Here is a 23,458-nt window from a genome sequence, read left to right as displayed (position 1 = left end):
CAGTGAGTTGAGGACAAAGCTCCTTGTTGACAGCGTTCAGTGTCTCATCATCTGTTCAGAGCTGAAGAAGCTTCAGGTCCAGAGGCTGTGGACACAGTCACAGTGGCTCAGGAGAAACTGTTCACTGTGTGAAGCTGACCTCTGACCCCTCACTGACAGTGGAGTCATGTGACCAGAGGCTGCTTCACAGACACTGTGGACAGGAAGTAAACTCCTTTAATGTCATGTGACCATGAGCTGAAGCTTCCTTCCTGTGGAGCCCAGTGTTGATGTTGATGAGCCTCAGTGTCTCCACAGTGGGATCATCAAACCAACACTGTTCTCTGAGCTACAGGACTTTAACCTGACCTCTCACACTGGGAAGCTGCTTTGACCTTTGACCCTGAACCAAGCAAAGAGGGAAAACTCACATCTACATCACATCTGCTCAGCTTCAGCCACAGTGGCTGATCCAGATGTTCTGTTAGCAGCTTCATCTGACAGCCAGCTCATCATCATCATCATCATCATCATCATCATCACACTGACCTCTGAGTGACCTCTGACCCTTCACCTTCTAGCTGCAGTAACATGGAGTCACAATCAGTCGCTGCTTCAAACTGAACTTCACACATTTGAACTGAACACAGACAAAAGTCCAACAGGTCCAGTCAGTGAACTCACCCCAGAGTCTCCAGTCTACAGTTTGGACTCTCCAGTCCAGCACACAGAACCTTCACTGATGAATCACTCAGGTTGTTGTCACTCAGGTCCAGTTCTGTCAGGTGGGAGGGGTTGGACTTCAGAGCTGAGGCCACGACTTCACAGTGACTCTCTGAGAGTTCACAATCAACAAGTCTGTGAAGAGCGAAAATATCAAATGTGTCAGAATCAAATCAGATGAAAGCTGCAGTAAAAACACAGTTGATGCATCTGATGACAGGACGTGATGATGTGATGAACATCTGAGCTTCAGCTCATCTTCTCTGACTGAGTTTGACAGGAAACATGATCCTCATCACTCTCACAGGATGGACGGGACCCTGAAGCAAAGCCTGCTCACTCTATATTATCCCTTATGTAATGTTTTCAAAGTCAAACTAAAAATAATGAGAAAAGAACTCTGTTCATGTCAACTACTGATCTAAACTAATTATATTGATCATGTCTGGACTCACCGAGCCTTCCTGCAGTTCCTCACAGCTGGGATCAGTCTCAGTTGTCCCTGAGCTGATGTGTTGTACTTCTCCAGGTCCAACTCGTCCAGAACCTGCTCTGACATCTGCAGCATGTAGGCCAGAGCTGAGCACTGGATCTCAGAGAGTTTCAACTCTGATCTGTTCTTTGACTTGAGGAACTGTTGGATCTGCTGATGAACTGACTGGTCCTTCATCTCCGTCAGACAGTGGAAGATGTTGATGCTTCTGTCAGGAGAAATAAAATAACAGTTCATCTCCTTCAGGTTGTTGATGGTTCTCTGGATGGTTTCTGGACTGTTGTCTGTCTGACCCAGCAGACCTCCTAACAGCCTCTGGTTGGACTCCAGAGAGAGGCCATGAAGGAAGCGAACAAACAGGTCCAGGTGACCATTTCTACTGCTGAGGGATTTCTGCATGGTTCTCTTCAGGAAGTCCTCCAGGGTTAAATCAACATGTTGTTTACCAAGGAACTTCTCGAGGACCTGTGTGTTCCTGTTGGTGAAACAGTGGAACATGTAGACTGCAGCCAGAAACTCCTGAACACTCAGATGAACAAAGCAGTAGACTGTTTTCTGGAAGATCACACTCTCTCTTTTGAAGATCTCAGTACAGAGTCCTGAGTTCACCAAGGCCTCTGTGACATCCAGACCACACTGCTCCAGGTCTTCTTGGTAGAACATGATGTTTCCTTCCTCCAGCTGTTCAAACGCCAGCCTCCCCAGCTTCAGAAGAACTTCCCTGTCGGCCTCCATCAGCTCCTGTGGACTCGTCTCATGTCCTTCACCGTACTTGTTCTTCTTCCTCTTCGTCTGGACCAGCAGGAAGTGTGAGAACAGGTCCGTCGTGGTCTTGGGCAGCTCTCCTCTCTGGTCTGTGGTCAACATGTGCTCCAGAACTGTAGCACTGATCCAGCAGAAGACCGGGACTTGACACATGATGTGGAGGGTCCTGGACGTCTTGATGTGTGAGATGATTCTTCTGGACAGATCTTCATCACTGGACCTCCTCCTGAAGTACTCCTCTATCTGGGCGTCAGTGAAGCCTCGGACCTCTGTTACCCTGTCAACACATGTAGGAGGGATCTGATTGGCTGCTGCAGGTCTGGAGGTGATCCAGACCAGAGCCGAGGGAAGCAGATTCCCCTGGATGAGGTTTGTCAGCAGCACGTTGACTGATGACGTCTGTGTGACATCAGACACAACCTCCCTGTTGTTGAAGTCCAGTGACAGTCGGCTTTCATCCAGGCCGTCAAAGATGAAGAGAAGTTTACAGACAGCCAGCTGCTCTGCTGTGACCTTCTGTAATGTTGGATGGAAAACATGGAGCAGCCTGAGAAGACTCAACCGCTGATCTCTGATCAGGTTCAGCTCCCTGAACGAAAGCAGAACCAGCAGACTGACATCTTGGTTCTCCAAGCCCTCGGCCCAGTCCAGAGTGAACTTCTGCACCGAGAAAGTTTTTCCAACGCCTGCGACGCCGTTGGTCAGAACCACTCTGATGGGTCTCTTTTTCATTTTGTCTCTCTGTTGGAGATGCAAATATTTTGGGAGCTTACGTCTCATTTTGTCAGAAACATCGTAAAAGACGTCACCTTTAAAGATGTCATTGCACTTGATTGTAGTGTCATGGAGGGTCTTCTTCTTGGACGTTGTCTCCAGCTGTCTCACCTCATGTTGGGTATTAACCTCTTCACTCTGTCCCTCTGTGATGTAGAGCTCAGTGTAGATCCTGTTGAGGAGGGTTCCACTTCCTGTTCCACTTCCTGTTCCCTCAGTTCCTTCAGTCACTCGTTCACATCTGCTCCTCAGACTGATCTTATGTTGATCTAAAACCTCCTGCAGACCACGATCTGCTGAGAGAGAAGAGACAGAGTCAGACTGAAGACAGAGAGTCTGACAGTCAATCTGATCAGATTATTTTCATCAGCTACAGAAAAACTAAAGACAACAAAGAGAAGGTTTGAATCATCATCTTAAATGTCAGTGCTGTGTGATGGAACAATGACTCTGGAGAAAACAACAGGTCCTGGTTTCACAAATGACCACATCAGCAGACAGATGTTCAGTCTCACTTTGTACACAGCTGCTCTGATTGGCTGTCTGCAGCTCACCTCTGGTTCTGGGTCTTTGTCCACACTGGGGACAGGAGGGGGGTCCTGAAGAACCAGACTGGTCCCAGTCTGAGGTGAAGCACTGTCTGCAGAACCAGTGTCCACAGCTGGTGGAGACTGGATCCTTCAGGACGTCCTGACAGAGACCACAGCAGGACAGCTGCTGGTCCACAGAGACACCACTCCTCTTCCTCCTGTCAAGACATTTCTGGATCAACAACATGTCACAGCTCCACATCTGAGCTCTGATTGGTTAACCACCTCAAGGGGGCGGGGCTTCAGTAACCAGAGGACTTTTTCTCCTTTTAAACACCAAAAAAACTGTATGTATGATGTTCTCCAAACAACCAGTAAAGGTCACACAATCAAATGTATTTCTGAGAGGGGAGGAACTTGAGCTGGTAAAAGAATTCAAGTACCTTGGAGTCATTCTCGACTCATCTCTTACTTTCAAAAATCATGTTAAAAAGATCTCCAAAACAATTAAATTCAATTTATTTAACTTTAAACAGATCAGGCCATCGCTGACAGTAGATGCAGCTAGAATGTTTTTGCATGCGATGATTTTTTCCCATATTGAATATTGTTTTACTAACTGGTCCCTCACTGGGGTAACCATAATCAAACCAATAGAATCATTATATAAAAGGGCACTACATTTTTTTGACAGAAAACCAATCCCCTTTCACCATTGTCATATCCTCGAGAAACACAACCTCTTAAGCTTCGAAAATTTTTAAGTTTTTAAGTATGCTTGTGCTGTTTGTAAAACGCTCAATGGACTTGCACCTCCCTCGTCGAAAGAATATATAAAATGTAAAGTTACCAGTTGCAGAACCACCAGATATATAAGGGTTGTAATATTTGGAATAATCTACCGTGCACAATAAGGGAAAGCACCACTTATAACACTTTCAAGGTCCACTTCAAAAACTGGCTTAAAACAAACCAAGTCTGTAATCATGACTAGGCGGGACCTTCACGGAGCGCGACACGTGTCGTGCTCTGTGTCCGTCCGCCTTACTCTATACTTTTGGATGTCATGATTTTTGTTTTGTTGTGCAGTGCGCACCTACATATACATATGTATGCGTGCACTGCACTTGCCTGTTTTTTTTGTGTGGTCATTCGTCTGGTTTTCTTGTTATTGTGCAGTGCATGCCTACATATACGTATGTATGCATGCACTGCATTTGTTTTATTTTTCTATATTGCAATATATCTCTGTAAGTACAGTTGTGTTCAAAATAATAGCAGTCCGACATCACTTGCAAGATAAATCACTGATTTTGTCAGAATTTCAACTTTTTTTTTCAACTTTTTCTCGAAGGTTTAGTAAAGGTATAGAAAACCAACAGACCCAACAGGCATGACGTGCATGCTGCTGATTCTGTGAAACTGAATCATTTACTGAAAGGGGCGTCTTGAAAAAATAGCAGTGCCAGGTTCAATTATTGAGGTCATTGATTATGTGAAAAAAATAGGTGTTAAACAGGTGGCCCTTATTCAAGGATCAAGGCAACTGATGCTGCATATGCTGGCTGTGCATTTGTCCTTGAAAAACAGAGTAAAATGGGTTGTTCAAGACACTGTTAAGAAGAAGAGCATTCTTTGATTAAGAAATTAATAAAAGAGGGGAAAACCTATAAAGAAGTGCAGAAAATGATAGGCTGTTCAGCTAAAATGATATCAAACGCTTTAAAATGGCAGCCAAAACCAGAAAGGCGAGGAAGAAAAAGAAAAACGACCATTCGAAGGGATCGGAGAATAACCAAAATGACAAAGGCTCAGATCTAAGATTGCCTGTGAGTACTGTAACAATCAGGCGACGTCTATGTGAAGCCAAGCTACCAGCAAGAAGCCCCCGCAAAGTCCCATTGTTAAAAAAAATACATGTAATGAAGCGGTTACAATTTGCCAAATAACACATTGACTGGCCTAAAAGGAAATGGCGTAATATTTTGTGGACTGATGAGAGTAAGATTGTTCTTTTTGGGTCTAAGGGCCACAGACAGTTTGTCAGACGTCCTGCAAACACTGAATTCAAGCCACAGTAAACAGTGAAGACCCCGACCCCCCCACAAGCATGGTGGTGCAAGCATCATGATATGGGGATGTTTCTCATACTATGGTGTTGGTCCTATTTACCGCATACCAGGGATCATGGATCAGTTTGAGTACACCAGAATACTGGAAGTAGTCATGTTGCCGTATACTGAAGAGGAAATGACCCCAAACAAGACAATGACCCCAAACACACCAGCAAGCCTGTAAAGAAAGATGTCAACACTGCTATTTTTTTTAACATTATATTTCTTGACTTTCTGTAAAATATTATCAAATTCAATTACTTTTTCCAATTTTCTTGGTTTGAAATAGAATGTGCAGTGTCCCCAATGCAGTTGTGTTCCTTAAAATACAATTTATTTGAAGAATTTTGAGGTTTACTCACCTTTTTAAACACACTGCTATTATTATGAACATAACTGTATGCGTGTGAATGGCACTTATATAACTGCTGCTACCGTAGTCTCCAATGTCTTGGTCCACCCCAGGCGGCGGGTGCGGGCCATCACATTCTGGATCCATCCATTTAAACTTGCACTTTATCTATTTAAACTTGCACTTTCACTTTAGAAACTGGCACTTTATACCAGGCACTTTACAGATCACATGCACTTTATGTATAGGTATGAATGTGTATATGATTGTGAACCACTGTATAATTCTTGTGCATTTCTGTCTGTTTGTGTGTTACCTGCCAAGGGACTACGGATGCAAATTAGCAAGTTGCTAACTCTGACGCATTTACATTTGTGCACACGTACGAATGTTCATTAATGTGTATTGTCCCTTTTAAATAAATAAAATTAAAAAAGAGAGAGAGAAAGTAGAGGAAGATGAGTGTAGAGAGACGAGCTGAATGAAGACCTGGTCCTGAACTCGTCTGGTTTCTGTTGACCTTGAATCTGGACTCTAAAACAAGCTGACAACAGAAGCTTCAGCAGCTCCACCTGAGCTTCACTACATGTTGTGGAGAAGCTCAGACAGTCACAGACAGGAAACAGGAAACACTGATCACTCCTGTCTGGTTCCTGACTTTTCAAAATAAAAGTCTGTGTGTATCAGCTGCTTTAATCTCTACTGTGACTTCAGTTTAAAGGCTCAGACGTGTGGATCATTAAAGTGTTGGTGCAGCAACGTTCACACTGACTGAGGCTGATGACACAGGAACATGAGGACGCTGTGCTTCATCAGTCTGATGGACAGAGTGTGTGTGCATGTTTCTGTCTCTGAGGTTTGTTGTGAACCTTCAGAGTCTGATGGATCTGGTTCCTGGTTTCTCTCTGTTTCCTTCACATGAGTCTAATGACTGAATCATCTTCAGCTCAGTTTACAGGAGAAACCGTCTCTTACTGTGATTCTGGATGTCCAGGTCCAGGTCCAGGTCCAGGTCCAGGTCCAGGTCTGAAGTCAATAGGTTTACCCATGGACCAGTCACTCTTCATGGACAGACAGGTGGATCCTGGAGACTCTGCTCTCAGTCTGTGGTTCTGACCTCTGCAAACACAAACATGTTTTTATTCACATCACATTCCAGAGATGTTCACACGTCTTTTTTTGCAAGTCCAAGTCAAGTGATTGACTTGGACTTGATGATTTAGGCTTTTAATTATAGGTATAATGTATGGTACCTATAGCTCACATCTTTATGTGCAGCAAAACCTTTCTGGAACCGCATGTTCCTGAGACAAGAACTGGTTGTTATTATTTTTTTAATTAGCTCCGTCAACTCATGGGGGCGTGTCGACACGTACAGACTTCCATACGAGCCTTCAGTCATATTTCGCAGCAAAAACATAAATAAACAGGAGGATTTAGCCTACAGTAGTCTGATATGTGCCAGTTAACCAGCAGCTAGTCCCCGTGAAGGAAGGTCTGACAACAAACGGACGTTTCGCCTCACATGTAGGCTACGTGCCGCTATAAAAAAAAAAAAGCCAGTTCACAGTCACCTGTCACTCACCCGCAGCTGCTGACTGCACTGTCAGAGGAGCTCTGCTGCTCCTCTCTCTTTAGACACTGGTGTTTGGCTGCACTCTGTAGGAGTTCAATATGAAGATCTAACCTCCATCTGAATAACGTTACCGGCCATGTGGCGCTGCTCCGCTAGTGTGTTAACAAAAAAGGTCGTCGGTCGTCCTGTCAGGAGGGAGGCACGAGCCCAAAAAAATAATGATTGTTCACGAGTCTCAAAACACGAGTCCAAGTCGAGTCTGAAGTCTCTGTGGGTGCGACTTAAGTGCGACTCGAGTTCGAGTCGCAAACTCGAGTCCCCATCTCTGTTGATTACTGATAAAATGGGGATTACTTCTAGTCAGGATTACATTTTTAACAACAAACACATAGTACAATGCAGCAGACATGTGCACAGTGCGCACATAGTGACACTGTAGGACACAACACTACAACAGACCAACACATGAAACGACCTCCTGTGTAGCCTCCATCTGTGTGGAGCCCAAAGCCACACACTGTCTCCATTTGGGTGGCGGTTTAGCTCCGACTGTGGGATCAAACCACGGCCCACTGCTCTGTCTCCAGATCCCAGAGCAGCTGGAGACCAGATCACAAGATCACAGAGAACTACCAGCTGACCTGATCAGAGTCAGAGTCAGAGGTTCGGACCCACGGCTTAAAACACAACATACAATACAGTAATAAATAGAATAGAAAAATAGAAATAAAGAATACAATTTAATACAATTTAATTAAAAAAGGAAAGAGAGAGAGATGCGACAGAGATGACGACAGCCATGTAGAAAGTGAGACTGAAATGTAAACAACAGGGGTCTCATTTATAAAACTGTGCGTGAGATTGTTACTAAAAGTGTACGTACGCCCAAAAGCCAAGGTTTGCGTGCGCCAGTAAATATTCAGACTTATAAAACCCTGCGTACGCACACTTGCAAGCAAACTTCCCTTTATAAATCACAGAGTTCCTACAATTGTGCGCAGCTGAATCAGCTTCACGTTCCGCCCTGTACACGCCCTGTTTTAACCCTAGATGGTCAAACCACCACATGAATGTGATCTGCATGTCAATGAGCCTGACGTGCTGTTGTTCTGTCGCTGTTGTGAATTAGCTGCAGGTGTGAAAGTGACAACGTGACGTGTTGCTGCAGCTGTTAACAGCGTCAGCGGCTCAGAGCGCACGCGGTGTTGTTTTGATGCGCTGCCTCTCACATGCTGGACCCGGTTCGGCACATAGTTACAACAATGACAACAGTTCTAATCTGAAACGAGTTATTAACCATTCATCATGGTCTCCCTCTCCCTCCTTTCTCCTCCAGCGGTGCCGTGGTGCAGAATTACGCACGGGGCTCACTGTATTATTTACAGTAATTAGACGATCGATAAAACTTTGAATAATTAGCAGAATCAGTTACATTCTGAGGAATGATCAAACATGATACTTCTCTTGATAACAAGAAAACAGAATGTAACAATTATGGGAACGATTACTGGATTTTTTTTCCAGGGTTTGAGATTTAATTGACTCTCGATCATGTTCACACAGTATCACAGGAACATATAGTTATTTACACCATGTATTTATCCCATGCAGCAGCGCCGTCCTCTCCTCCTCCTGCGCTCTGGGAGTGGACAATATGACAGAGAGACGGTGGTGATTAAATATAGAGAAGGAATTTTGATTTTGAATTTTAAGTTAGATTCTAAGAAGATGTTTCTGAAACATCAGTCTGATGCAAAATAAGGCTGTTGAATTAAATCACCATGGCAACATGGATCTAACGCATACGGGTTGAAATTAAATGTGTGACGGCCGATAATAAAAACATAATCGTTCTTCTCAATCATCATTTCCTGAGTCTGACTTCAGTTCACCACCACACCGTCTGTGTCGCCAATTCCCCTTTTCCTCCAAACCATGCGTACGCATGGGTCAGAGTTTGCTTAGAGCTGCGCACATTCTCCCGTCAAGTTTGTTTTTTATAGATCACAACCTTGGCGTGAAAAGTCACGTACGCCACTTTCAGCCCCGTTTTGTGCGTACGCAACGGTTATAAATGAGACCCCAGGTCACTTTGTCTTTCTGAGGTTGATCTGCTGTTCTTGTTCTTGTGGAGCAGATGTGTTTGGTCATAAAATGTTGCAGTCTTCCACCTCCACTATTATTTTATCCTCCCTCCATGACGTCCAGTGGCTAATGGGTAGGCCTGGAAAAATCAGGATGGGCCTGATTATTTATGGCCGTCATCAACCCCCCCCCCCCCCCGTTACCGTCGGGGGTGTATTTTTGTGATGACGTAGCTTACACACCCACACCCGTTATTACCGTACTGGACGGCAACCGAGATATTTATTATAGGTTAGCACTAGCACCGCCGTGGGACACTATATACCTATAACCGCCATGAGTCGTTCATTTGGACGAACTGTAATAAAGCGTTAATTAGGGCTGTACGTCAGCACTTTACATGAGCAGCACAGCGACTCTGTTTTTTCCCCGATGCACTTACACTAGTTTGCTCCTAAATACTGGTTTTATAAAACGGATTTCGTTTTCTTTTGATATCATATAACTTGAAGTAATCCAAAAGTAACTAAACATAATCCAGTATGTTACTTTAATTATGTGATTACATTATTTTAACATGTGATTTGTATTTGTACTGGATTACATTTTTAAAGCAGAAGTGAGTGATCCGGTCGTTTTCGCTAATGCTGCGTTCCAGGCAGGCTTTTGAAATCGTAAATTACAGCTTCAAGTCACAACTTACGACTTTGTAGCGTTCCAGGCAACCCACTCGTGTTTTTCCGACCTGTTTTACCGGTGAAAGTCATTATAACGGCCACTCGTAACTTCCGACCGGTGAACTCGTACCAGATCGAACTGGTACGAGTTTCCTTGAACGCACCATAACAGTCCTCGTCGCTACGTCACCACATTTACGGCGTTCCTTGGCTGCACACACAGCCCTGCATGCCGTTCTCTCTCCTCATTGAGAGACCCGTGTTTCAGTCCAAACACTCTATGTAAGTGATTGCTGTCGGAAGATATAACTATTTAAGACTTATATTAACACAAATATATCACTCACTTCTGCTTTAAGGTAACTCTCCCAACCCTGCACACAGGTCTGTATCTGGATTCTTACTGTGACTCTGAAGGTCCAGGTCTGAAGTCAATAGGTTTACCCATGGACCAGTCACTCTTCATGGACAGACAGATGGATCCTGGAGACTCTGCTCTCAGTCTGTGGTTCTGACCTCTGCAAACACAAACATGTTTTTATTCACATCACATTGATTACTGATAAAATGGGGATTACTTCTAGTCAGGATTACATTTTTAACAACAAACACATAGTACAATGCAGCAGACATGTGCACAGTGCGCACATAGTGACACTGTAGGACACAACACCACAACAGACCAACACATGAAACAACCTCCTGAGTAGCCTCCATCTGTGTGGAGCCCAAAGCCACACACTGTCTCCATTTGGGTGGCGGTTTAGCTCCGACTGTGGGATCAAACCACGGCCCACTGCTCTGTCTCCAGATCCCAGAGCAGCTGGAGACCAGATCACAAGATCACAGAGAACTACCAGCTGACCTGACGACAGCCGTGTAGAAAGTGAGACTGAAATGTAAACAACAGGTCACTTTGCCTTTCTGAGGTTGATCTGCTGTTCTTGTTCTTGTGGAGCAGATGTCCTGTCAGGTTCAGGACTTTGTCCATTGTTCTATTTTGACATTTATGGGATACTCAGTGCTTTTTGACTTTGAGTGATCCAATCAATGAGGATTGATGCATGCTGGCTGCCTGATATTCTTTGGTATTGAAGTAATTCAAAAGTAACTAAACATTATCCAGTATGTTACTTTAATGATGTGATTACATAGCCTGACGAGCCAGACTATATCACTAAAATGTATAGGCTGGAAACGACCGGTAGACCTCGGCTCAATCCAGGGGGCGGGATGAAGGCTGTCTTTCAAACTGCCTCTGCACGTAATAGGGTAGCGCTAGCTAGCGCTACGACCAATCAGAGCAAAGAACAGGATTACGTTAGCCTGACAAGCCAATTAAAATGTATGTCGTCATCACGTTAAGCCCGCCCAACGACTCTCTAAACAGATAGAGCGCTGTGATTGGTGAACACAATCGGTGTTCGAGACTCAAAAAGTTCCTATGGCTCGTTTCTAGACCCACCTACGGAGCAAATATTTTTGCTGCCGCTAGGGTGCAGCTAGATTTCTAGGCTAGTGATTACATTATTTTAACATGTAATTTGTACTTGTATTGGATTACATTTTTAAAGTAACTCTCCCAACCCTGCAAACAGGTCTGTATCTGGATTCTTACCTTGACACTGGAGGTCCAGGTCCAGGTCCAGGTCCAGGTCCAGGTCCAGAACTGAAGACTGGAGGTTTTCCTTTGGACCGGTCACTCTTCAGAGACTTTGATCTGTCCTCCTGTTTCGCCACATTACCACTCATCTTCAGGACTTCAGTCAGTCTGAGAGGGAAACCAGTAACACACACACACACACACACACACACACACACACACACACACACACACACACACACACACACACACACACACACACACACACACACACACACACACACACAGAATCAAGACACACCCAAATCCACAGAGGACAAACTATAATCACTTCCTTGTTTGATCCAGTCGTTGACCTCCACCACTCATAGACTTTGACCATAGATATAAACACGTAGAAGCCTCTGATGTTGCCGCCCAAGACACAGACTTGTAATTCCTTGTCTGTAGGTTTAGACCAGCGCTCTTAGCGACGCCTGCAGCTTGTGCAGAACGCTGCTGCTCGTCTTTTGCGACACAAAGAAACGGGAGCACATAACCCCAGTTCTGGCCTCTCTGCACTGGCTTCCTGTCCGGTTCAGAATTGATTTTAAGATCCTGACGTGTGTTTTTAAAATCTTGACCGGTATGGCCGCTGTGTACTTAGCAGAACTCATACATGTTCACAGACCAATCAGAGCTCTGAGATCTGCAAATGAAATAAATCTGGATGTGCCACAAAGCAGGCTGAAAACTAGAGGCGATGGAGCGTTGGCAGTGGTTGAACCTGAGCTGTGGAACAGTTTACCACAGCATATCCAGTCGTCAAAGATTTTTAAGTTCTCTCTCAAAACCCATTTTTTCTCCCAGACTTTCAGACCTGTGTGAGATGAAGTTGTTTGGTTTGCTGAATGTATGTGTCATTGCCTAAATGTCTTTTGAAATGTACCATTGTATTTTATTGTTATTTATTTTATGTAAAGCACCTTAGTCAACCTAGGTTGTCTATAAGGTGCTCTATAAATAAACCTGACCTTGACCTTGAGGGGGAAGCTGTGTTGATAACACTCTTCAATCAAATAAGCAATGCATCATCTCCGGGCCCCTCCCCCCTCCTTCTTGCGGTGACGTAAAGTTCAGCCGACTTAGGCAGCTTCATGTCTGGCTTAAAGGCTACTGCAATAGGGTTGGCATCCCGTATGTGGACAATTTCACGACTTTTCTTCACAGACCGGACCTTTTCAAGCAGGATCGCCTCCATTTAAACCATTCAGGATCCAATCTTCTGGCCCAGAACATACATCTTACACTGCTAGCTGTCCAGTCCACTACATTCACTGACTGACGGTTTTCGCGCCACACCCCCTCTGTAGCCTCTTCTTCGGTGGTTGCTGAATCAGTTTCCCCTTGCGCCTCCCACAGCCCCCCCTACAGGCCCTCAACATCGTTGCAACCAGTCTCACTCAACCCTGTTATCACTGTGTTTGAAAACGCTATTACACCCATTGTATCTGTCAGATCATCTAATACTCATAGTCGTAGGGGCGTAGATAGAAATAATCTTATACTTTTAACCAAACCTCATGCCTTAAAATTCTACAAAAGTTGTAGATCACACTCTGATCTAACAGCTGTGCCTGTAACTATAGAGTCTCAGGCTGACTTCATCAAACAAAAAGGTTTAGGCGTCATACACATGAACGTTTGTAGTCTGGTACCAAAACTGGATTACATCAATGTCTGGGCTAAACAAACAAATGCTGATGTCTTTGTATTTTCAGAAACGTGGCTGTCTCACATTGTTGATGATAAGGATATTGCAATTGATGGTTATAATGTTTTTAGGGCTGACAGGCAGGGTCCCACAAAAGGGGGTGGGATTTCTATTTATGTAAAAAAGTCTTTATGTGTCTCTGTTGTCAAATCTATATCTAGGCCGCATTGTTTTGAATACTTATCACTGAATGCCTGTCTGGGAAATGCAGCAAATAGTGAAAAAATAATTCTTATCGGGGCCTACCGTCCGCCTTCTGCAAAGTCTGGTGCCATTGAAAACATATTTAAGTTATTATCCAATCATGAAAAGTCTGAAATTTTGTTATTAGGTGATCTGAATCTAAATTTCTTAACAGATGTGTCCAGTGGTCTAAAAAATCTTTGTAATGAATTAAATCTGGTGCAGTTAATTACTGCCCCAACAAGGCCTGACACTAATAATCCTGGACATGGTTCTCTACTGGACCTCATCTTATCCAATAGACTTCATAAAATAAAATCCCGTGGTGTTCTCCCACTTGATTTCAGTGACCACTGTCCCATTGCCTGCATTAGGGATACTAGACAGCAGAAATCTCAAACTCGTATCATTGTCAAAAGAAACGTTAGAAATTTTGCGGATCATGCCTTTTTGTACAACTTGTATAATAGTGATAACTCATACTCTGTTTCTGTCTCTGATCCACATATTGCGTTAAATCACTTTATTAAAACCTTTAATTCTGTTGCTGATAAGCATGCTCCCTTCAAGCAACTTAGAATAAAAGATAGGAGTAATCCCTGGTTCACTCCAGAAATGGCAGAAAAGCTTAGAGCTAGGGATATTTCATGCAGCAAAGCACGTGCCTCTGGTTCACAATCTGACTGGCAGAATTTTCGTTGTCTGCGTTATCATTGTCTTGCCATGATTCGCAAGGCAAAATCATCTTATTACCTGTCCTCCCTTTCTGAATGTAGAGGAAATCCAGCTAAATTTTGGAGAACTGTTAAGACATTATCTCACTGCAACACTTCAACACTGCCAAACTATGTGACCAGGGCCTCTACAAAAATTTCTGATAAACAAAAACAGTGTGATGCCTTCAATGAACATTTTATTGCTGTGGGTAACCTTTTTTGCTGAGTCAAGTTCATTACCTTCTGACCCAGCTTGTGATAGTCCTGCTATTGGATGTAGCTCTGGGCCCTGTAGGTTCTCGTTTAGACTCTTCTCTGGTCTGGAAGTATTTGATGCTCTGTGTAAGATAGATCCAAAGAAATCTACTGGAGCCGATCAGTTGGACCCACAACTCTTAAAGCTGGCTGCTCCTATTATTACTGATACGGTGACGCACATTTTTAATTTGACTGTGATCACTGAGAGTATTCCAACTGTATGGAAGACTGCCTTGGTATCTCCTTGTTGCAGCTTTACTGGTGTGCAAACCAAGCGCACCTTTACTACGTCCCAGCAGTTGTCAATGGGCTGATTGCCTGCTGGGGGCGTGGCTTAGTTTACAATTGTTTGTCATTCATGTTTGTCTTTGTGTGTGAAAAGCAAGTAAAAAAAACCCAAAAGCAATGGAACTATCTGTCTGTCGTTCTTCATGGAGAAGTTGAATTTGTTATGCAACATTTTGGTGCCGAAACCCGGGACGAGGGGGTAAGAAGAGATGAAAAGTCTCAGATGCATGACAATAAAGAAGAAAGAAAAGAACAATGGCTGATCGATTGAAAAAGAAGAGAACCCCAGTCCGTGGGTCTACAACCAAGTTAATCAGCAAGGTTGACGATGAACTCAGTAAGGAATCACCGGATCCTGATTTACTTGAGGAGTTCTTGGAACAGTTGCTATTAAAAGAAGAATTGTTGGATAAACTTGATGCAGAAATCGAAGAGGAGACGCAGACGGAGGACTTGGAGGAGGAAGTTTCAAGATCCTTGGAATATAAGGAACACATAACTAAGCGGAAGACAAAATTAAAGCGAGTGATCAGGAGAGCGCAAGGAGAAGCAAGCTCTGTGACATCTTCTGAAGTGGATGTTAAGCGTCAAAACGTGAAATTGCCCAAACTTGTGATTGAGAAGTACACAGGGGATATTAGCCTCTGGCAGCATTTTTGGGGACAGTTTGAGACGGCTGTGCATGGAAATCCCAGCCTGACGAAGACGGACAAGTTCAGCTACCTGCGGTCGTATCTCACAGGAGCAGCTGCAAATGTGGTCGCAGGACTGCCGATGACCGAAGCCAATTATGATAATGCCATACAACTGCTACAAAAAAGGTTTGGCCGAAAGGATCTTGTTATTAATGCACACATGACCAAGCTTCTTAATCTTAATCCTGTCAAGAATGCCAGTGATGTAAAAGCACTCAGATATCTTTATGATAACTGTGAAATACAGATCCGTAGTTTGGCTTCTATGGGAGTTGTTTCCGACACCTACGGCAGTTTACTGTGTCCCATTCTGATGAAACTTATACCGGAGGAGATGACGCTGGAGTTTAGCCGGAAAAAAGATGAGGACGATGTCTGGAAAGTTGAGGATCTGATGGGGTTCATTCAAAAGGAAGTGGACAGCCAAGAGCGCACCTCCAACATGACCCAGAGCGCAAAAGAGCGCACCGGTAAGGAACGAGAAAAAGAGACTCACAGCGCATGGGAAATGTGCAGGAAACCAAATATGATGACAGCTTCTGCTCTTTATGCTTCAAGTCAAGACAGACAAGTTTGTTTCTTTTGTGAAAAATCTGATCATATGTCTAAACGTTGTAATGAAATGTCTGTGCCTGAAAAAAGAGAAAAACTGAAGAAACAAGGAAGATGCTTTGTGTGTTTTGGAACTCGACATGTTGCCAAGGACTGTCGCACTAAAGGCATTTCTTGTGAAAATTGTAACAGACGTCACCACAAAGCTCTTTGCTCCTTTGATGGAAATGAATGGACAAGAAAAACAGAGACATCTGATACGGTGATTTCTGTTTCACCATCTGAATCAAAGCGAGAGACAGTTCTACTCCAAACTGCAACTGTGTGGATCGAGACTCCAGTAAAAAGACAACTCACTCGCTGCCTTCTGGACGGAGGGAGTCAGCGCAGCTTTGTGCGTCAAGACATCTCTCGTACACTTAAACTCCCTAAAATAGGTGAAGAAACTCTAAGACTACACACGTTTGGCTCGAGTGAACCAAAGAATGTAACTTGTAATAAAGTAAAGCTAACATTGAGTAACATAAGAAATGGCCAACGTGTAGAAATAGATGTACTTGAAACCCCTCGTGTGTGTACTTCTATTATGAAAGTTGCGAGAGAAGAATTACGCAGAGATCTGGAGCGCAAAGGCATGCAACTTGCTGACACAGCGGTGAGTGGAATTGAGATGCAGGAACTCGGAGTGCTGATTGGAGGTGATCATTATTGGAAAGTCGTATCTGGGAAATTAGAACGTCTCTCTGAACAACTAGTTGCCTTAGAAAGCAAATTTGGCTGGCTCATCCAAGGTACAGTATCCATGCTGAATGTAACCTCTGAGCAAGAAGTCACAGACATTGGAACGCTGCATGTGAGTGTTGGGCTGGAGGAACAACTAAACAACACACTGCGCTCCTTCTGGGAAACTGAATCCATCGGGATTGCAACAGAACGAGAATCAAAGAACTGTGACGAGGAGACGATGCAGTGGTTTGAAAAGTCTGTTCAATTCGCCGAAGGAAGATACCAGGTGAGCTTACCTTGGAAAAATGAAAATGATAAATTGTCATCCAATTACGATGTAGCAAAAAGACGCTTTGATCAGCTCATTAAGAAGTTTCAAAATGATTTGCCACTTTTTGATAAATATCGAGAGGTAATTCAAGATTATGTCAGCCAAGGCATAGTAGAACGTGTGGAGAACATTGTTTCTGATAATCCTGTCTATTATCTGCCACATAGAGCTGTCATAAATGAGGAGCGTTTAACCACAAAACTTCGAGTGGTCTTTGACGCATCCTCCCATGCTACGGGCTGTCTATCTTTAAATGACTGCTTAACAGCTGGCCCTAATCTGAATCCTGAGTTACTGAGTATCCTGTTAAAGTTCAGGCTCCATAGAGTGGCATTTATGGCTGACATTACGAAAGCCTTTTTGCAGATCTCCATCAGAGAGCAAGATCGAGATGTATTAAGATTTCTCTGGACTGACGACTTGCCTAAAAAATATGGCCAACCAAACATTAACATTATGCGAATCACCAGAGTTCCATTTGGAGCTTCGCCCAGTCCTTTTCTATTAGCTGCAACCATAAGGCATCATGTGAAAAAATACCAGCAAGCATATCCTGTGGTCACATCTATTCTGGACAAGTGTTTGTATGTGGATGACCTGATTTGCAGTGTACGGAGTGAAGAGGAAGCCCTCAGCGTATCAACGCAAGCCAAAGCCATCTTGAAAGATGCTCACATGAATCTATGCAACAAGTAATGCATTCTGGTCTGCAAGATACTCTAAATCAAGTGCGAGAGAGATTCTGGATACTGAAAGGAAGACAGATGTCAAAAAGAACTGTAAATGCCTGCCTCCTCTGCCGTAAACACAAAGTGAAACCTGCTCAGCAGATTTCTGCTCCCTTACCTGCGTCTCGCATTGAAGAAGCTCCCCCCTTTGAGAACACAGGTGTGGATTTTGCCGGACCCTTGTACTGTAAGTCACAAGATAAAGTTTATATTGCTCTTTTCACCTGTGCAGTAACTCGTGCTATCCATTTGGAATTAGTGTCTGATATGACAACAGAAAAATTCCTATTGGCTTTTCGACGTTTTGTGTCACGAAGAGGACTTTGTAAAACTATATATTCAGACATCCATCCTCACTTTCAACATCACAGCCTGGTTTGGTTCACTCAGCATCACCCACCGAAACAGTCTAAACAAAATAGTCAAACTCAGCAATAAAATCATAGGTCAGGAACAGGAGCCACTCATCAACATCTACAACATTCAGGTCAAGAAAAAAGGCACACAGATCGCCACAGACACAACACACACACTACACAGCAACTACAGCCTACTACCATCAGCACGCAGATACAGGTCACTCCCACTCCGGACAAAGAGAGCATCATCCAGTTTCATCCCCACCTCAATCCGACTTCTAAACACTTAACTCCCACCAGAACTTTTTCCTTTTTAATTAACTTGTTTTTTTTAACCAATTTTTATACTTGTATGTGTCCTTTGTTTTTAACCTTTGCTGCGAGTACTTGTACTATGTGTGGTTGTAGGAATATGTATTATTATTGTGTTGGGTATGGCTGTGGTATGTATGTGTGGATTGTTGTTTTGCACCTGCACTTTTGATGTCCTTCCGCAACGAAGTTCCTAACGGAATAATAAAGTACTTTTGAGTTGAGTTTGAGTTTGAATGCAAAGACTTTCAAAAGAGCTAATGTGGAACTGAGTGTGTTATGGGATTCTCTGTCATCAAAAGAAGTCCAGGAATTCTTTGCAGGAAATCGCATCTCCTGGAGATTCATCGTGGAAAGGGCAGCTTGGAGGGGCGGAATGTGGGAGAGACTGGTCCGCTCAGTGAAAACCTGCTTACGTAAAGTGGTTGGTAAGGCATCTTTGCATTATGAAGAAATTGAAACCATTCTGACTGAAGTGGAAGCTGTTGTTAACTCTCGTCCCATCACCTTTACCCACACAAGCAGTGAAGAACCTGTCCCACTATCTCCTTCTCACTTTTTGATTGGTCAGCGTCTGACGGCGCTCCCCCCAGCTGTCAGCATGACATCAGCGGTTCCTGACGTGAGTAAAGCCCAGTTGGTAAAACGTTGGAGATATAGACAACGGATTGTGAACATGTTCTGGTGTCGATGGCGAAAAGAATATCTTCTGGAATTAAGATCTGCACACATCTCCTCTTCTGTTAAAAGACCTTCTGACTTAAAGACTGGAGAGGTTGTGTTAATCTACGAGGATAAAATGCCGAAGCACCTCTGGAGAATTGGCCGAATTACAGAAGTTTATATGGGGAGGGATGGAAAAGTTCGCTCATGCCTTGTTATGCTTCCTTCCAGGAATACATTGAGAAGACCGGTACAGCTGCTTTATCCCCTTGAACTCTCTTAGTGATGAGCTGACTGGAGTCACTCTCATCGGCCGGGAGTGTGTTGCAGCTTTACTGGTGTGCAAACCAAGCGCACCTTTACTACGTCCCAGCAGTTGTCAATGGGCTGATTGCCTGCTGGGGGCGTGGCTTAGTTTACAATTGTTTGTCATTCATGTTTGTCTTTGTGTGTGAAAAGCAAGTAAAAAAAACCCAAAAGCAATGGAACTATCTGTCTGTCGTTCTTCATGGAGAAGTTGAATTTGTTATGCAACACTCCTTTACACAAAGGTGGTCCTGCAGATGATTTAAATAACTATCGGCCAATTTCTAAACTGCCTTATAGAGCGACTAGTTAATAATCAATTAAAAATATTTGTGTCCACTTTTAACATTTTAAATCCCTTTCAGTCTGGTTATAGATCTGCTCACAGTACTCTCTCAGCAACAGTCAAAGTTACCAACGACATTGTCAAGGCTTTAGATAACAAGCTGGTCTGTGCTACTCTTTTTATTGACCTTTCAAAGGCTTTTGACACAGTAGACCACTCGTTGCTTTTAAATCGCCTGGAAACTATTGGTTTTGATTAAAAAAAACCTGGTAATTGGTTTAATAATTATTTAAATGACAGATTTCAGGCAGTATTGGCTGATGGCTATCAATCAGATTTTGTGCGTGTAACTAAAGGGGTTCCTCAAGGATCCATTTTAGGCCCTATCTTATTCACCCTTTATATCAACAATTTAGGCATCGGCATGGCTAATAGTTCTATTCACCTGTATGCTGATGACACAATTCTTTATTCTGTTGCTCCAACTGCTGACTTAGCTCTTAAAGGACTACAGTCTGATTTTAGTACTATAGAGCAAGCTCTAATTAATCTTAAATGAACACTTAACCCAAAAAAGACAAAATACATGATATTCACAAGATTGCACTCTTCCTTGCCATTACATGGTGGTATCTCAACAGCTGACGGGACTCAAATTGAGAGAGTTTCATGTTACAAATATCTGGGCATTTGGTTGGATGACAAACTGTCTTTTAAAACTCATATCTCTGATCTTACCAAAAAACTTAAGGGAAAATTATCATTCTTGTATCGTAATAGATATTGTTTGTCAATGGAATGTAGAGAAGAACTTGTTCAGGCCATTTTCTTATCTGCACTTGATTACGGTGATGTAATTTACATGCATGCTGCTCTCTCTACATTGAAACCCCTGGATGCACTTTATCACTGGAGATGTGTTCCGAACCCATCACTGTGTTCTTTATAATAAGGTTGGCTGGCCGTCCTTAAGTGTAAGGAGGGAACAACATTGCATGGTTTTTATTTACAAAGCTTTACTTGAAATTTTACCTGTTTATTTTACTAGCTTAATCTCACTTAGAATCTGTAACTTACACACTCGTTCACAGGACACCTTGGTTTTACAAATTCCCAGTATCAGGACAGAATTGGGGAAGACTGCCTTTCAGTTTTATGCCCCCCAAAAGTGGAATAACCTACGAAACTGTCTGAAACTGGATCATCTTATTTCCTTAGATAGTTTTAAAAACTTATTATCGAATGTTTTACAACCTGTATGTAATTGTGAATCATGACCTTGTATACTGTATAATTGTGTTTTTGTAATCAGGGCGTCATTGAAAAAGAGAGCTCGCTCTCAATTGACCTTCCCTGAATAAATAGGAGAAATGAAATGAAAAAAATGTGTCTACTTACTGCATTAGTCTACAGAGGCAGAGGTCTATCAACCATTAACATCACCATAACTCACTGAATATTCAACCGATTTTCAAGCCGTTTGGTTTATTATAAATGTCAGACATTTATTTATGATACACAATAGATTGATATTTTTTATATGACGTATGTACGGACTACGTCTGACTCTTCTTCCCTCCACAGTCCACACAGACAAACTGACTCTCACTCTCTGACACAACAACAACAACAACAACAATAGCAATAATAATAATAATAATAATAATAATAATAATAACAATAAAGTTGTGTTGACACTCACTCGTCTCAGACTTCAGTTTCTCTCCTTCTGCTCCGTTCACTCTAAAATGGCGTCTGAACACCTTTACCTTTAATCTCCTCCCTCTGCTCTGCAGTTACAATCATTTATTGTTCAGTTTAAAGTTCATCTCATGGACTTTAAACTAATAGAGTTGTTGACCTCCACTCATTGTACTTTGACTTTAGATATAAACACGTAGACGCCGCCTCTGATGCTGCTGTCCATTGGAACGATGCGTCAACGCGGCCGCCATCTTGGGCAGGGGGAAGCCGTGTCTACTTACTGCATTAGTCTACAGAGGCAGAGGTCTATCAACCATTAAAATCACCATCACTCACTGAATATTCAAGACGTCAGATTTTCAAGACGTTTGGTTTATTATAAATGTCAGACATAAATTTGTGATACAACATGGAATGTTTTTTTTTATATCTCTATATTTTTTTATATATCATACATACACTTACGTACTCTGACATCCACTGTAATTTGTTCTCCAAGGGTCTGGCTGCTTGTCAGACGTATACGTCTATGGTCAGAAACCCCTGCCTGAATGCGGCATAGATATATATAAGAACTAGATGACTCACCCGCAGCTGTTTCCCAATGACAAAGCGTAGCCAGTACGGCGGCCATCTTTGGACGGGCAACTCTCTCCCTCAGAGCATTGAGCCTATGCTGCATGTTCTGCTATAATGACCACAACTTGCTCAGTTTTTGTCCGATTTCAAAACGGTTTGATATTTATGAACGTTTATGCAGTTATGATGCAGCATATTTAGAATCACGGATAATTTTAATAATGTATTTTTTTTGTAAAAGTAACATTATAGTGACATTATGCAAATAGTTAAAGTAATAGCTACATACTGATTTATTTTTCACAGAGTTATGAATCGTTTTTTTAGTGCAGATGAGTGGATCACCATCTACTGCACTGTAACTGCAGCCAGAGTCAGAGCAAGTTGCCCGTCCTCATATGGCCGACTGTGAGCTGCGCCTGCGTGTAGTCCGATCCACCCCCTTGGAATGCGGCATCTATGTGTATACATCTATGACTTTGACATTAAATCCATGTTTATCCAGTCACCGTGACCTTTGACCTTTGATGTTTGTTCTGAGTTTGAAGAAGTTGTGTGGAGGTGAATCTGAGACAATGTGCTGACGTATGTACGGACTACGTCTGACTCTTCTTCCCTCCACAGTCCACACAGACACACTGACTCTCACACTCTGACACAACAACAACCCAATAATAATAATAATAATAATAATAATAATAATAATGTTGTGTTGACACTCACTCATCTCAGACTTCAGATTCTCTCCTTCTGCTCCGTTCACTCTAAAATGGCGTCTGAACACCTTTACCTCCTCCCTCTGCTCAGCAGTTACAATCATTTATTGTTCAGTTTAAAGTTCATGGTGACGGAGCCTCCCTCTGTCAACATGGACTTTAAACTGAACAATAAATTATAATGAGGAAGTCTCTTTCTACAGTAGAGTGGCGCCACCTGCTGGGTAACTCCTGGTATTACACCTGTATGGACAGGTGAACTCTGACACCATGAATAAACAGTGAGCTGAGATCCAGCTGTGGTAGAAGAGCTGCTGAGAGATTTAAAGACACTCCACTACAAGTTACAGCTCAGTCTGTTCTCTGTCTTATTCATCACACATGTTGTCATTAACTTTGTGTCTAAGTGTTGTAACTTAAATTTATAATGGAATTGTACATTTTTGCAAAAAAAAAAAAAAATGCAACAGCAAAAACCTATAATGGAATTAGAACAGTGCAGAGAACACAATTACATAGAACATATCTACAAAATAAAATAAAATCCGTTAAAGATACAGTTTCTTTACCACTGTAACAAATGAAAACAACAGCGCAGAGAGAACACAGGAAAATAAACCTAAACATCAAGA

At 42.8% G+C, this 23,458-nt stretch overlaps 3 protein-coding genes across 3 annotated transcripts in view; 1 reads left to right on the top strand and 2 right to left on the bottom strand.

Moving 5' to 3' along the window:
* Positions 1–23,458, bottom strand: part of LOC310987529 (uncharacterized protein) — a 300,910-nt gene that overhangs the window by 242,197 nt on the left and 35,255 nt on the right. The gene's annotated exons all lie outside the window — the stretch shown is intronic.
* The window catches only part of LOC310987593 (spatacsin-like), a 59,421-nt gene that overhangs the window by 34,199 nt on the left and 1,764 nt on the right, over positions 1–23,458 (top strand). The gene's annotated exons all lie outside the window — the stretch shown is intronic.
* LOC310987248 (uncharacterized protein) lies at positions 56–21,596 on the bottom strand (the record flags this gene model as incomplete). The annotated part of the gene is made up of 6 exons (XM_083973437.1): positions 21,530–21,596; positions 11,687–11,839; positions 10,473–10,586; positions 3,259–3,482; positions 2,237–3,030; positions 56–85 (listed from the first exon to the last, which is right to left on the bottom strand). The coding sequence occupies exons 2-6, from the start codon at positions 11,818–11,820 to the stop codon at positions 56–58; spliced, it is 1,296 nt and encodes a 431-aa protein (XP_083829563.1). The 5' UTR covers positions 11,821–11,839; positions 21,530–21,596.

Source organism: Trachurus trachurus (assembly GCF_905171665.1).
Source record: "Trachurus trachurus genome assembly, chromosome: 6".
Classification (NCBI taxonomy): domain Eukaryota; kingdom Metazoa; phylum Chordata; class Actinopteri; order Carangiformes; family Carangidae; genus Trachurus; species Trachurus trachurus.
Note: the sequence above shows the minus strand (reverse complement) of the source record. Positions and strands in the feature narration are given on the sequence as shown.